Here is a 14,243-nt window from a genome sequence, read left to right on the forward strand (position 1 = left end):
ATCATCTTACTTTGCACACCACCTCGACCAAAGTTGATGGAGAGAGAAGGGTGATTATTGGTGCATATGCACCTGGGCATGAGAAGAAAGATCATGAGAGGCAAGTGTTTTGGGAGCAGCTGAATGAGTGTGTTAGTGGTTTTGATTCACGAGACCGGGTTATAGTGATGGGTGATTTGAATGCAAAGGTGAGTAATGTGGCAGTTGAGGGAATAATTGGTATACATGGGGTGTTCAGTGTTGTAAATGGAAATGGTGAGGGGCTTGTAGATTTATGTGCTGAAAAAGGACTGGTGATTGGGAATACCTGGTTTAAAAAACGAAATATACATAAGTATACTTATGTAAGTAGGAGAGATGGCCAGAGAGCGTTATTGGATTACGTGTTAATTGACAGGCGCGCGAAAGAGAGACTTTTGGATGTTAATGTGCTGAGAGGTGCAACTGGAGGGATGTCTGATCATTATCTTGTGGAGGCTAAGGTGAAGATTTGTATGGGTTTTCAGAAAAGAAGAGTGAATGTTGGGGTGAAGAGGGTGGTGAGAGTAAGTGAGCTTGGGAAGGAGACTTGTGTGAGGAAGTCCCAGGAGAGACTGAGTACAGAATGGAGAAAGGTGAGAACAATGGAAGTAAGGGGAGTGGGGGAGGAATGGGATGTATTTAGGGAATCAGTGATGGATTGCGCAAAAGATGCTTGTGGCATGAGAAGAGTGGGAGGTGGGCTGATTAGAAAGGGTAGTGAGTGGTGGGATGAAGAAGTAAGAGTATTAGTGAAAGAGAAGAGAGAGGCATTTGTACGATTTTTGCAGGGAAAAAATGCAAATGAGTGGGAGATGTATAAAAGAAAGAGACAGGAGGTCAAGAGAAAGGTGCAAGAGGTGAAAAAAAGGGCAAATGAGAGTTGGGGTGAGAGAGTATTATTGAATTTTAGGGAGAATAAAAAGATGTTCTGGAAGGAGGTAAATAAAGTGCGTAAGACAAGGGAGCAACTGGGAACTTCAGTGAAGGGCGCAAATGGGGAGGTGATAACAAGTAGTGGTGATGTGAGAAGGAGATGGAGTGAGTATTTTGAAGGTTTGTTGAATGTGTTTGATGATAGAGTGGCAGATATATATGTATATATATATTATTATATACATATATTATTACATGACAGCTAGAGACTGAGTGTGAATGAATGGGGCCTTAGGTGTTTTTCCTAGCGCTACCTCGCATTCATGAGGGGGGGGGTTGTTATTCCATGTGTGGCGAGGTGGCGATGGGAACAAATAAAGGCAGACTATGAATTATGTACATGTGTATATATGTATATGTCTGTGTGTGTATATATATGTGTACATTGAGATGTATAGGTATGTATATTGTGCGTGTGTGGACATGTATGTATATACATTTGTATATGGCCAGGTTGGGCCATTCATTCGTGTGTTTCCTTGCGCTACCTCGCTAACGCGGGAGACCGATAAAGCAAAATGAATAAATAATAAATATTTTTTTTTTTTTTGCTGTCTCCCGCGTTTGCTAGGTAGCGCAAGGAAACAGACGAAAAAAATGGCCCAACCCACCCCCATACACATGTATATTCATACATCCACACACGCAAATATACATACCTACACAGCTTTCCATGGCCCACCCCAGACGCTTCACATGCCCTGATTCAATCCACTGACAGCACGTCAACCCCGGTATACCACATCGATCCAATTCACTCTATTCCTTGCCCTCCTTTCACCCTCCTGCATGTTCAGGCCCCGATCACACAAAATCTTTTTCACTCCATCTTTCCACCTCCAATTTGGTCTCCCACTTCTCCTCGTTCCCTCCACCCCCGACACATATATCCTCTTGGTCAATCTTTCCTCACTCATTCTCTCCATGTGCCCAAACCATTTCAAAACACCCTCTTCTGCTCTCTCAACCACGCTCTTTTTATTTCCACACATCTCTCTTACCCTTACGTTACTTACTCGATCAAACCACCTCACACCACACATTGTCCTCAAACATCTCATTTCCAGCACATCCATCCTCCTGCGCACAACTCTATCCATAGCCCACGCCTCGCAACCATACAACATTGTTGGAACCACTATTCCTTCAAACATACCCATTTTTGCTTTCCAAGATAATGTTCCCGACTTCCACACATTCTTCAAAGCTCCCAGAATTTTCGCCCCCTCCCCCACCCTATGATCCACTTCCGCTTCCATGGTTCCATCCACTGCCAGATCCACTCCCAGATATCAAAAACACTTTACTTCCTCCAGTTTTTCTCCATTCAAACTTACCTCCCAATTGACTTGACCCTCAACCCTACTGTACCTAATAACCTTGCTCTTATTCACATTTACTCTTAACTTTCTTCTTTCAAACACTTTACCAAACTCAGTCACCAGCTTCTGCAGTTTCTCACATGAATCTGCCACCAGCGCTGTATCATCAGCGAACAACAACTGACTCACCTCCCAAGCTCTCTCATCCACAACAGACTTCATACTTGCCCCTCTTTCCAAAACTCTTGCATTCACCTCCCTAACAACCCCATCCATAAAGAAATTAAACAACCATGGAGACATCACACACTCCTGCCACAAACCTACTTTCACTGAGAACCAATCACTTTCCTCTCTTCCTACATGTACACATGCCTTACATCCTCGATAAAAACTTTTCACTGCTTCTAACAATTTCCCTCCCACACCGTATATTCTTAATATCTTCCACAGAGCATCTTTATCAACTCTATCATATGCCTTCTCCAGATCCATAAATGCTACATACAAATCCATCTGCTTTTCTAAGTATTTCTTACATACATTCTTCAAAGCAAACACCTGATCCACACATCCTCTACCACTTCTGAAACCACACTGCTCTTCCCCAATCTGATGCTCTGTACATGCCTTCACCCTCTCAATCAATACCCTCCCATATAATTTCCCAGGAATACTCAACAGATTTATACCTCTGTAAGTTGAGCATTCACTTTTATCCCCTTTGCCTTTGTACAATGGCACTATGCAAGCATTCTGCCAATCATCAGGCACCTCACCATGAATCATACGTACATTAGATAACCTTACCAACCAGTCAACAATACAGTCACCCTCTTTTTTGATATATTCCACTGCGATACCATCCAAACCCGCTGCCTTGCCGGCTTTCATCTTCCGCAAAACTTTTACTACCTCTTCTCTGTTTACCAAATCATTTTCCCTAACCCTCTCACTTTGCACACCACCTCGACCAAAACACCCTATATCTGCCACTCTATTATCAAACACATTCAACAAACCTTCAAAATACTCACTCCGTCTCCTTCTCACATCACCACTACTTGTTATCACCTCCCCATTAGCCGCTTTCATTGAAGTTCCCATTTGCTCCCTTGTCTTATGCACTTTATTTACCTCCTTCCAAAACATCTTTTCATTCTCCCTAAAATTTAATGATACTCTCTCACCCCAACTCTCATTTGCCCTCTTTTTCACCTCTTGTGCCTTTCTCTTGACTTCCTGTCTCTTTCTTTTATACATCTCCCACTTATTTGTATTTTTTCCATGCACAAATCGTCCAGATTCCTCTCTCTTCTCTTTCACTAATAATCTTACCTCTTCATCCCACCACTCATTACCCTTTCTAATCTGCCCACCTACCTTTCTCATGCCAAAAGCATCTTTTGTGCAATCCATCACTGATTCCCGAAATACATCCCATTCTTCCCCACTCCCCTTATGTCATTTGCTCTCACCTTTTTCCATTCTGCACTCAATCTCTCCTGGTACTCCCTCACACAAGTCTCCTCCCCTTGCTCACTTACTCTCACCACTCTTTTTACCCCAAAATTCTCTCTTCTTTTATGAAGCCCTCTACAAATCTTCAACTTTGCCTCCACTAGATAATGATCAGACATCCCTCCAGTTACCCCTCTCAGCACATTAACATCCAAAAGTCTCTCTTTTGCGTGCCTATTAATTGACATATAATCCTATTGCTTTCTGGCCATCTCTCCTAATTCCTTACATATACTTATGTTTATCTTTCTTTACAAACTAGGTATTCCCAATCACCAGTTCTTTTTCAGCACACACATCTGCAAGCTCTTCACCATTTTCTTTTACAAAACTGAATACCCATGTACACCAATTATACCCTCAACTGCCACATTACTCACCTTTGCATTCAAATCACCCCTCACTATAACCTGGTCTCGTACATCAAAACTGCTAACACACTCTCTCAGCTGCTCCCAAAACACTTGCCTCTCATGATCTTTCTTCTCATGACTGGGTGCATAGGCACCATTAATCACCCATCTCTCTCCATCCACTTTCAGTTTTACCCATATCAGTCTAGAGTTTACTTTCTTACACTATCACATACTCCCGCAACTCCTGTTTCAGAAGTAGTGCTACTTCTTCCTTTGCTCTTGTCCTCTCACCAACCCCTGACTTTACTCCCAAAACATTCCCAAACCACTCTTCCCCTTTACCCTTGAGTTTTGTTTCACTCAGAGCCTAAACATCCAGGGTCCTTTCCTCAAATATACTACCCGTCTCTCCTTTTTTCTCATCTTGGTTACATTCACATACATTTAGACACCCCAATCTGAGCCTTTGTGGAGGATGAACATTCCCTGCATGTCTCCTATTTCTCATTTTAGAAAGTTGAAATACAAGAAGGGGAGGGTTTCTAGCCTCCTGCTCCCATCCCATTTAGTCACCTTCTATGATATGCAGGGAATGAGTGGGAAGTATTCTTTCTCCCCTATCCCCAGTGTAATGGGAGAAATACTTAGAAAAGCAGATGGATTTGTATGTAGCATTTATGAATCTAGAAAAAGCATATGATAGAGTGGATAGAGATGCTTTATGGAAGGTATTAAGAGTACATGGTGAGGGAGGTAAGTTGATAGAAGCAGTGAAAAGTTTTTATCAAGGATGTAAGGCATGTGTTTGAGGAGGAAGAGAGGAAAGTGATTCGTTCTCAGTCAATGTTGTTTTGCAGTAGGGGTGCGTGATGTCTCCATGGCTGCTCAATTTGTTTATGGTTGGGGTTGTTAGGGAGGTGAGTGCCAGAGTTTTGGAGAGAGGGGCAAGTATGCAGTCTGTTGTGGATGAGAGGGCTTAGGAAGTGAGTCAATTGTTGTTCGCTCATGATATAGCGCTAGTGGTTGATTTGGATAAAAAACTGCAGAAGTTGGTGTCTGAATTTGGTAAAGTGTGTGTGGAAGAAGAAAGTTGAGTAAATGTGAATAAGAGCAAGGTTGTTAGGTTCAGTAGGGTTAAGGGGCAAGTTGATTGGGATGTAAGTTTGAATGGATAAAAACTGGAGGAAGTGTAGTGTTTTAGATATCTAGGAGTTGATTTGGCAGCAAATGGAACCATGGAAGCGAAAGTGAGTCACAGGGTGGGGGAGAGGGCGAAAGTTCTGGGAGCGTTGAAAAATGTGTGGATGGCAAGAATGTTATCTTGAAGAGCAAAAATGGGTGTGTTTGAAGGAATAGTGGTTCCAACTGTGTTATATGGTTGCGAGGTTTGGGCTATAGAAAGGTTGTGTGGAGGAGGGTGGATGCGTTGGAAATTTAATGTTTGAGGACAACGTGGTGTGAGGTGGTTTGATCGAGTAAGTAATGAAAGGGTAAGAGAGATATCTGGTAATAAAAAGAGTGTGGTTGAGAGAGCAGAAGTGGGTGTATTAAATGGTTTGGTCAAATGGAGAGAAGGAGTAAGGAAAGATTGACAAAGAGGACATATGTGCCACTGGTGAACTGAACGAGGAGAAGTGAGGGATGGAATTGGAGGTGGAAGGATGGAGTGAAAAAGATTTTGAGCGATCGGGGACTGAACATACAGGAAGGTGAAAGGCATGAAAGGAATAGAGTGAATTGGAACGATGTGGTATACCGGGGCGATGTGCTGTCAATGGATTGAAGCAGGGTATCTAAAGCCTCCGGGGTAAACCATGGAGAGTTTTGTGGGGCCTGGTTGTGGAAGGGAGCTGTGGTTCCAGTTCATTACACATGACAGCTAGAGGTGAAGTGAGAACGAATGTAGCCTTTGTTGTCTTTTCCTAGCGCTACCCCACACATGTGTGAGGGGAGGAGGGTGCCGTTTGTCATGTGTGGTGGGGTGGTGATGAGAATGGATGAAGGCAGCAAGTATCATATGTACATGTGTATATATGTATATGTCTGCGTATGTATATGTATGTATACGTTGAAATGTATAGGTATGTTTATGTGTGTGTGTGGGTGTTTGTGTATATACATGTGTATGTGAGTGGGTTGGGCCATTCTTTCATCTGTTTCCTTGTGCTACCCTGCTAACGCGGGAGACAGAGACTAAGTATGATAGATAAATGAATATATATAGGTAGTATGTTTGAGAAAAGGAACCTGGATGTTTTAGTTCTGATTGAAATGAAGCTCAAGGGTAAAGGGAAAGAGTGGTTTAGGAATGTCTTGGGAGTAAAGTCAGTGGTTGGTGAGAGGACAAGAGCAAAGGAATGAGTAGTACTTCTCCTGAAGTAGGAGTTGTGGGAGTGTGTGATAGTGTAAGAAAGTAAATTCTAGATTGATATGGGTAAAACTTAAAATGGATGGAGAGAGATGGGTAATTATTGGTTCCTATGCACCTGGTCATGAGAAGAAGGATCATGAGAGGCAAGTGTTTTGGGAGCAGCTGAGTGAGTGTGTCAACAGCTTTGATGCATGAGACTGGGTTATAATGATGGGTGATTTAAATGCAAATTTGAGTGATGTGATTGTTGAGGGTATAATTGGTGTACATGGGGTGTTCAGTGTTGTAAATGGAAATGGTGAAGTTTGCGGATTTGTGTGCAGAAAAAGTACTGGTGGTTGGGAATACCTGGTTTAAAAAGACAGATATACATAAGTATTAATGTGTGAGTAGGAGATATGGCCAGAGTTTGTTATTGGATTACGTATTAATTGATAGGCATGTGAAAGAGAGACTTTTTGATGTTAATGTGCTGAGAGGGGTAACTGGAGAGATGGCTGACCACTACCTTGTGGAGATGAAGGTGAAGATTTGTAGAGGTTTCCAGAAAAGAAGAGACAGTTTTAGGGAGAAAAGACAGGTGAGAGTAAGTGGGCTTGGAAAGGAGACTTGTGTGAGGAAGTGCCAGGAGAGATTGAGTGTAGAATGGCAAAAGGTGAGAGTAAATGATTTAAGGAGAGTGGGGGAGGAATGGGTTGTATTTAGGGAAGCAGTGATGGCTTGTGCAAAAGATGCTTGTTGGGTGAGAAAGGTGGGAGGTTGCAAGATTAGAAAGGGTAGTGAGTGATGGGATGAAGTAAGGTTTTTAGTGAAAGAGAAGAGAGAGGCGTTTGGACAGTTTTTGCAGCTAAATAGTGCAAATGATTGGGAGATGTATAAAAGAATGAGGCATGAGGTCAAGAGAAAGGTGCAGGAGATAAAAAAGAGGGCAAATGAGAGTTGGGGTGAGAGAGTATCATTAAATTTTAGGGAGAATAAAAAGAAATTTTGGAAGGGGGTAGATAAAGTGCATAAGACAAGAGAACAAATCGGAACATCGGTGAAGAGGGCTTATGGGGAGGTAATAATAAGTAATGAAGAAGTGAGAAGGAGATTGAGTGAGTATTTTGAAGGTTTGGTGAATGTGTTTGATGATAGAGTGGCTGATATAGGGTGTTTTGGTTGGGGTTGTGTGCGAAGTGAAAGGGTCAGGGAGAATGGTTTGTTGAAAAGAGACGAGGTAGTGAAAGCTTTGCGGAAGATGAAAGCCACCAAGACGAGGTAGTGCTAAGATAATGTACTAAAAATGCACCCATTCGTTCGCATTGAGTCTCTAGCTGTCATTTATAATGCACCAAAACCACTGCTCCCTATCCATATCCAGGCCTCAGACCTTTTCATGGTTTACCCCAGACGTTTCACATGGGCCTGGTTCAGTCCACTGACAGCATGTTGATCCCAGTATACCAAATCTTTCTGATTCATTCCATTCCTTTCATGCCTCTCATCCTCCTGTATGTTCAGGCCCCGATCACTTGAAATATTTTTTCACTCCATCCTTCCTCCTCGAGTTTGGTCTCGTGCTTCTTGTTCCCTCCATCTGTAACATGTATATTCTCTTTGCCCGTCTATCCTCACTCACATCATTCCAATTCTCATTATTTCTTGTGTGCCACTCACCCTCCTGTATGTTCAGGGCCTGATCACTCAAAATATTTTTTCACTCCATCCTTCAACCTCCAATTTAGTTTCTCGCTGCTCCAGGTTCCCTCCACCTCTGATACATATATCCTCTTTGTCAGTCTTTCCCCACTCATTTCCTTCATATGTCCAGACCATTTCAGCACACCCTCTTTTGCGATCTCAAGCACACTATTTTTCTACGCATCTCTCTTACCCATTCATTATTTACTTGATCAAATCACTTTACACCTCATATTTTCCTCAACCATTTCATTTCCAACACATTTTCCTTCCTCTGTACAGTCCTGTTTATTTAGCTCATGCCTCGCAACTACTATTCCTTCAAACATACCCATTTTTGGTCTCCTCGATAACGTTTTCTCCTTTCACACATTCTTCATCTCTCCCAGAACCTTCGCCCCCTCCCTCACCCTGTGACTCACTTCTGTTGTGAGTGATGGGATGAAGAAGTAAAGTTGTTTGTAAAAGAGAAAAGAGAGGCATTTGGACAATACTGAGAATGAAGGAGTGCAAAGACTGGGAGATGTATTAAAAGAAAGCAGCAGGAAGTCAAGAGGAAGGTGCAAGGGTTGAAAAAGAGGGCTAATGAGAGTTGGAATGAGATATTGTCATTAAACTTTAGGGGGAATAAAAAGGAGGAGGTAAATAGCATGCATAAGACAAGAGAACAAATATGAACATTGGTGAAGGGGGCATGCAGGAGAGTAATAACAGGTAGTGATGAAGTGAGGAGTGAGTATTTTGAAGGTTTGTTGAATGTGTTTGATGATAGAGTGGCAGATATAGGATTTTTGGTTGGCGTTGTGTGCGAAGGGAGTGGGGTCAGGGAGAATGGTTTGGGTAAGAGAGAAGAGGTAGTGAAAGCTTTGCAGATGAAATTCAGCGAGGCATTGGGTTTGGATGGTATTGCAGTGGAATTTATTAAGTAGTAGGGTGACTTGTGTTATTGATTGATTGATAAGGATATTCACTGTAAGTATGGATCATGGTGAGGTGCCTGAGGATTGGCAGAATGCATGCATGATGCCATTGTGCAAAGGCAAAGGGGATAAAGGTGAGTGTTATAACTACAGAGGCATAAGTTTGTTGAGTATTCCTGGGAAATTGTATGAGAGGGTATTGAGAGGGTGAGGGCAAATGGGGAGGAGCAGTATGGTTTCAGATGCGGTAGAGGATGTGTGGATCAGGTGTTTGCTTTGCAGAATGTGTATGAGAAATACTCAGCAAAACAGATGGATTTGTAAGTAGGGCAAGTATGCAGTCTGTTGGGGATGAGAGGGCATGGGAAGTGAGTCTGTAGTTGTTCACCAATGATACAACTCTGGTTGCTGATTCAAGTGAGAAACTGCAAAAGTTGGTGACTTAGTTTGGAAGTGCAAGTGAAAGGAGAAAGTTGGGGGTAATTGTGAATAAGAGCAAGGTTATTAGATTCAGTAGGGTTGAGGGACGAGTCAATTGGGATGTAAGTTTGAACGGAGAAAAATTGAAGGAAGTGGATTGCTTTAGATATCTGGGAGTGGTCTTACCAGTGAATGGAACCATATATTTTTTTCATTTATTGAATATTTATTATACTTGATTGCCATTTCCTGTGTCAGCAAGGCAGCACCAGGAAACATGAAGAAAAATCCATCCACTCATATACACCCTTATATAATACACACGTACATATACATACTTATACTTATACCTATCAACATATATACATATACATACACATGTACAGCCATATCCTTATATATGCTTGTACACATTCATATTTGCTTGCCTTCATCCATTTCTGGCACCGCCATGCCCCACAGGGAACAGTATTACCACCTCCTGTGTCAGGAAGGTAGCGCCAGGAAAATAGACAAAAATGGCCACATTCATTACACAGTCTCTAGCTGTCATGCATAATGCACTGAAACCACAACTCCCTATCAACATCCAGGCCCCACAGACCTTTCCATAGTTTACTCCAGACACTTCACATGCTTTGTTTCAGTCCATTGAGAGCACGTCGACCATAGTATACCATATCGTTCCAGTTCACTCTATTCCTTGCATGCCTCTCCCCTTCCTGCATGTTCAGGCCCATCACTCGGAATCTTTTTCACTCCATCCCTCCACCACTAATTTGGTCCCCTGCTTCTCCTTGTTCACTCCACCTCTGACACATATATACTCTGTCAATCTTTTCTCACTCATTCTCTCTATATGTCCAGACCATTTCAACACCCTCTTCCGCTCTCTCAATCACACGCATATTATTACCACACATCTCTCTTACCCTTTCATTACGTACTCGATCAAACCACCTCACACCACATATTGTCCTCAGTCATCTCATTTTCAACACACCCACCATCCTCTGTACAACTCTATCTATAGCCCATGCCTCGCCACCATTTAACATGGTTGGAACTACTATTCCTTCAAACATACCCATTTTTGCTGAGATAACGTTCTGTCTTTCCACAGATTCTTCATTGTTCCAACAACATTTGTTCCCTCCCTCAGGGACCCTGTGACTCTCTTCTGCTTCCATGGTTGCACTTTTTGAGGAACTATCATTTTTCTCATTTATTGCTCATGTATTCTGCAATCTAAAGTTCATATATTGCATTTTTTATTTTCTTTTTTTACAATCAGTTTTGAATTCATTGAGTTGACTTGGACTTGCTGCAACTGCTCATTTCATTATGCAATATTTTTGAAAATATTCACATTTTAGATAATATTTTTTGTGTTGTTTTTTCTGTATTTGTGCATTTTACACCTGCATTAAAAAGAATTATATGATTTTTGGTAGATACTTTGAAAAAAGTATTTTGAAGGTTTGTTGAATGTGTTTGATGATAGAGTGGCAGATATAGGGTGTTTTGGTCGAGGTGGTGTGCAAAGTGAGAGGGTTAGGGAAAATGATTTGGTAAATAGAGAAGAGGTAGTAAAAGCTTTGCGGAAGATGAAAGCCAGCAAGGCAGCAGGTTTGGATGGTATTGCAGTGGAATTTATTAAAAAAGGGGGTGACTGTATTGTTGATTGGTTGGTAAGGTTATTTAATGTATGTATGATTCATGGTGAGGTGCCTGAGGATTGGCGGAATGGATGCATAGTGCCATTGTACAAAGGCAAAGGGGATAAGAGTGAGTGTTCATATTACAGAGGTATAAGTTTGTTGAGTATTCCTGGTAAATTATATGGGAGGGTATTGATTGAGAGGGTGAAGGCATGTTGTACAGTGCATCAGATTGGGGAAGAGCAGTGTGGTTTCAGAAGTGGTAGAGGATGTGTGGATCAGGTGTTTGCTTTGAAGAATGTATGTGAGAAATACTTAGAAAAGCAAATGGATTTGTATGTAGCATTTATGGATCTGGAGAAGGCATATGATAGAGTTGATAGAGATGCTCTGTGGAAGGTATTAAGAATATATGGTGTGGGAGGCAAGTTGTTAGAAGCAGTGAAAAGTTTTTATCGAGGATGTAAGGCATGTGTACGTGTAGGAAGAGAGGAAAGTGATTGGTTCTCAGTGAATGTAGGTTTGCGGCAGGGGTGTGTGATGTCTCCATGGTTGTTTAATTTGTTTAGGGATGGGGTTGTTAGGGAGGTGAATGCAAGAGTTTTGGAAAGAGGGGCAAGTATGAAGTCTTGGGGATGAGAGAGCTTGGGAAGTGTCAGTTGTTGTTCGCTGATGATACAGCGCTGGTGGCTGATTCATGTGAGAAACTGCAGAAGCTGGTGACTGAGTTTGGTAAAGTGTGTGAAAGAAGAAAGTTAAGAGTAAATGTGAATAAGAGCAAGGTTATTAGGTACAGTAGGGTTGAGGGTCAAGTCAATTGGGAGGTAAGTTTGAATGGAGAAAACTGGAGGAAGTAAGATGTTTTAGTTATCTGGGAGTGGATCTGGCAGCGGATGGAACCATGGAAGTGGAAGTGAATCATAGGGTGGGGGAGGGGGCGAAAATCGTGGGAGCCTTGAAGAATGTGTGGAAGTCGAGAACATTATCTCGGAAAGCAAAAATGGGTATGTTTGAAGGAATAGTGGTTCCAACAATGTTGTATGGTTGCGAGGCATGGGCTATGGATAGAGTTGTGCGCAGGAGGGTGGATGTGCTGGAAATGAGATGTTTGAGGACAATATGTGGTGTGAGGTGGTTTGATCGAGTAAGTAATGTAAGGGTAAGAGAGATGTGTGGAAATAAAAAGAGCATGGTTGAGAGAGCAGAAGAGGGTGTTTTGAAATGGTTTGGGCACATGGAGAGAATGAGTGAGGAAAGATTGATCAAGAGGATATATGTGTCGGAGGTGGAGGGAATGAGGAGAAGTGGGAGACCAAATTGGAGGTGGAAAGATGGAGTGAAAAAGATTTTGAGTGATCGGGGCCTGAACATGCAGGAGGGTGAAAGGCGGGCAAGGAATAGAGTGAATTGGATATACCGGGATCGACGTGGTGTCATTGGATTGAATCAGGGCATGTGAAGTGTCTGGGGTAAACCATGGAAAGTTGTGTGGGGCCTGGATGTGGAAAGGGAGCTGTGGTTACGGGCATTATTACATGACAGCTAGAGACTGAGTGTGAACGAATGGGGCCTTTGTTGTCTTTTGCTAGCGCTACCTCGCACACATGAGGGGGGAGGGGGATGTTATTCCATGTGTGGTGAGGTGGCGATGGGAACAAATAAAGGCAGACAGTATGAATTATGTACATGTGTATATATGTATATGTCTGTGTGTGTATATATATGTGTACATGAGATGTATAGGTATGTATATTTGCGTGTGTGGACGTGTATGTATATACATGTGTATGGGGGTGGGTTGGGCCATTTCTTTTGTCTGTTTCCTTGCGCTGCCTCGCAAACGTGGGAGACAGCGACAAAGCAAAATAGATAAATAAATAAATACTTTGAAAAAAAAGGTAAAGGAAGGAGTTAAGGTAAGAATGAAAATGAATACAGACTGCAGAGACTTTGTGGATATTGAGTAAAATGGATATCAGGGAACTTGAATAGATTCAGGCAAATTACAAGGAAAGAGTGTGGCAGTATCAGGCAGATTACAACAAAAGAGTATGGCAGTAGGTGAATACTGGACTGTGCATTTTTGTTTAGTGGCAATTTGCTCTTTGCCACTGAACTTCTCAAATTAGTTACCTTTTCATTCAATATTTTCATCTTCAGATGGTCTGCAGAAAGCAAAGCATAAACTGACTGGTGAACTACATCAAGGATCCCAGTTCCACTTTGCACTGGAAACTCTTGCTGGACGGGTGATACCTACAGAAGATGGATATGATGTGTTTAGTACCTCCCAGTGGCCCACAGAAACTCAAGCAGCAGTAGCCCAGGTGTTAGATGTACCAGCCCACAGGTGTAGATCTAAGAATGGTTTTCATATTATATCTTTTTTCTTATTCAAGATATGAAGTCTACTAAGTGAATGGTTAGGTGGGTAATGGTGGAAAAGTGGTATGAAAGAATTAATGTAATGATATGTAAGAAGTGATGAATATTAAGGATTAACTAAATATGCAAGTTGTAATGGAGTGGATCAGGTACATACCACCTTTGCAGCATTACTCACACTTATTCCATTCCAAATGTAATGGAGTGGATCAGATACATACCACCTTTGAAACATCACTCACACACAATCCCAACCAATCTCCAATGTGTTAGAATGGAACATAGACTTCAACACTTATAAAAAGGAATCTTATGGTTTTACTACACACTCAGTTGATTGATTAGTGATACCAACATATCCAGACATACAGATTGCATTTAGAAAATGCATCCATTGCATCTGATTGTAAATTGGTATTTTAGCTTCTTTATCTGAAATATCCCTGTCTCTGATGAAATATTTCACTTTGCATATCCATCTTTGATGTGGTCTAATCCTCTTTGTACCATTTGCCATCATACATATCTTCTTGACCAGTCTCTCATATGCCATACACTCTACCTGACCATGCCATCTAATGCTCACTTTACATGTATGATTTAGGGTTTTTTTTAGTAATTTTTCAGGTATGTTATTGCACATGATATAT

At 41.8% G+C, this 14,243-nt stretch overlaps 1 protein-coding gene across 1 annotated transcript in view; it reads left to right on the top strand.

The window, feature by feature from the left end:
* The window catches only part of LOC139764912 (uncharacterized), a 567,165-nt gene that overhangs the window by 302,328 nt on the left and 250,594 nt on the right, over nt 1–14,243 (top strand). The window contains exon 14 of the mRNA XM_071691991.1: nt 13,369–13,558. Coding sequence (XP_071548092.1) covers nt 13,369–13,558 — 190 coding nt within the window. The remainder of the gene's footprint in view (nt 1–13,368; nt 13,559–14,243) is intronic.

This window comes from Panulirus ornatus, chromosome 4, assembly GCF_036320965.1.
Source record: "Panulirus ornatus isolate Po-2019 chromosome 4, ASM3632096v1, whole genome shotgun sequence".
NCBI classification, from domain to species: domain Eukaryota; kingdom Metazoa; phylum Arthropoda; class Malacostraca; order Decapoda; family Palinuridae; genus Panulirus; species Panulirus ornatus.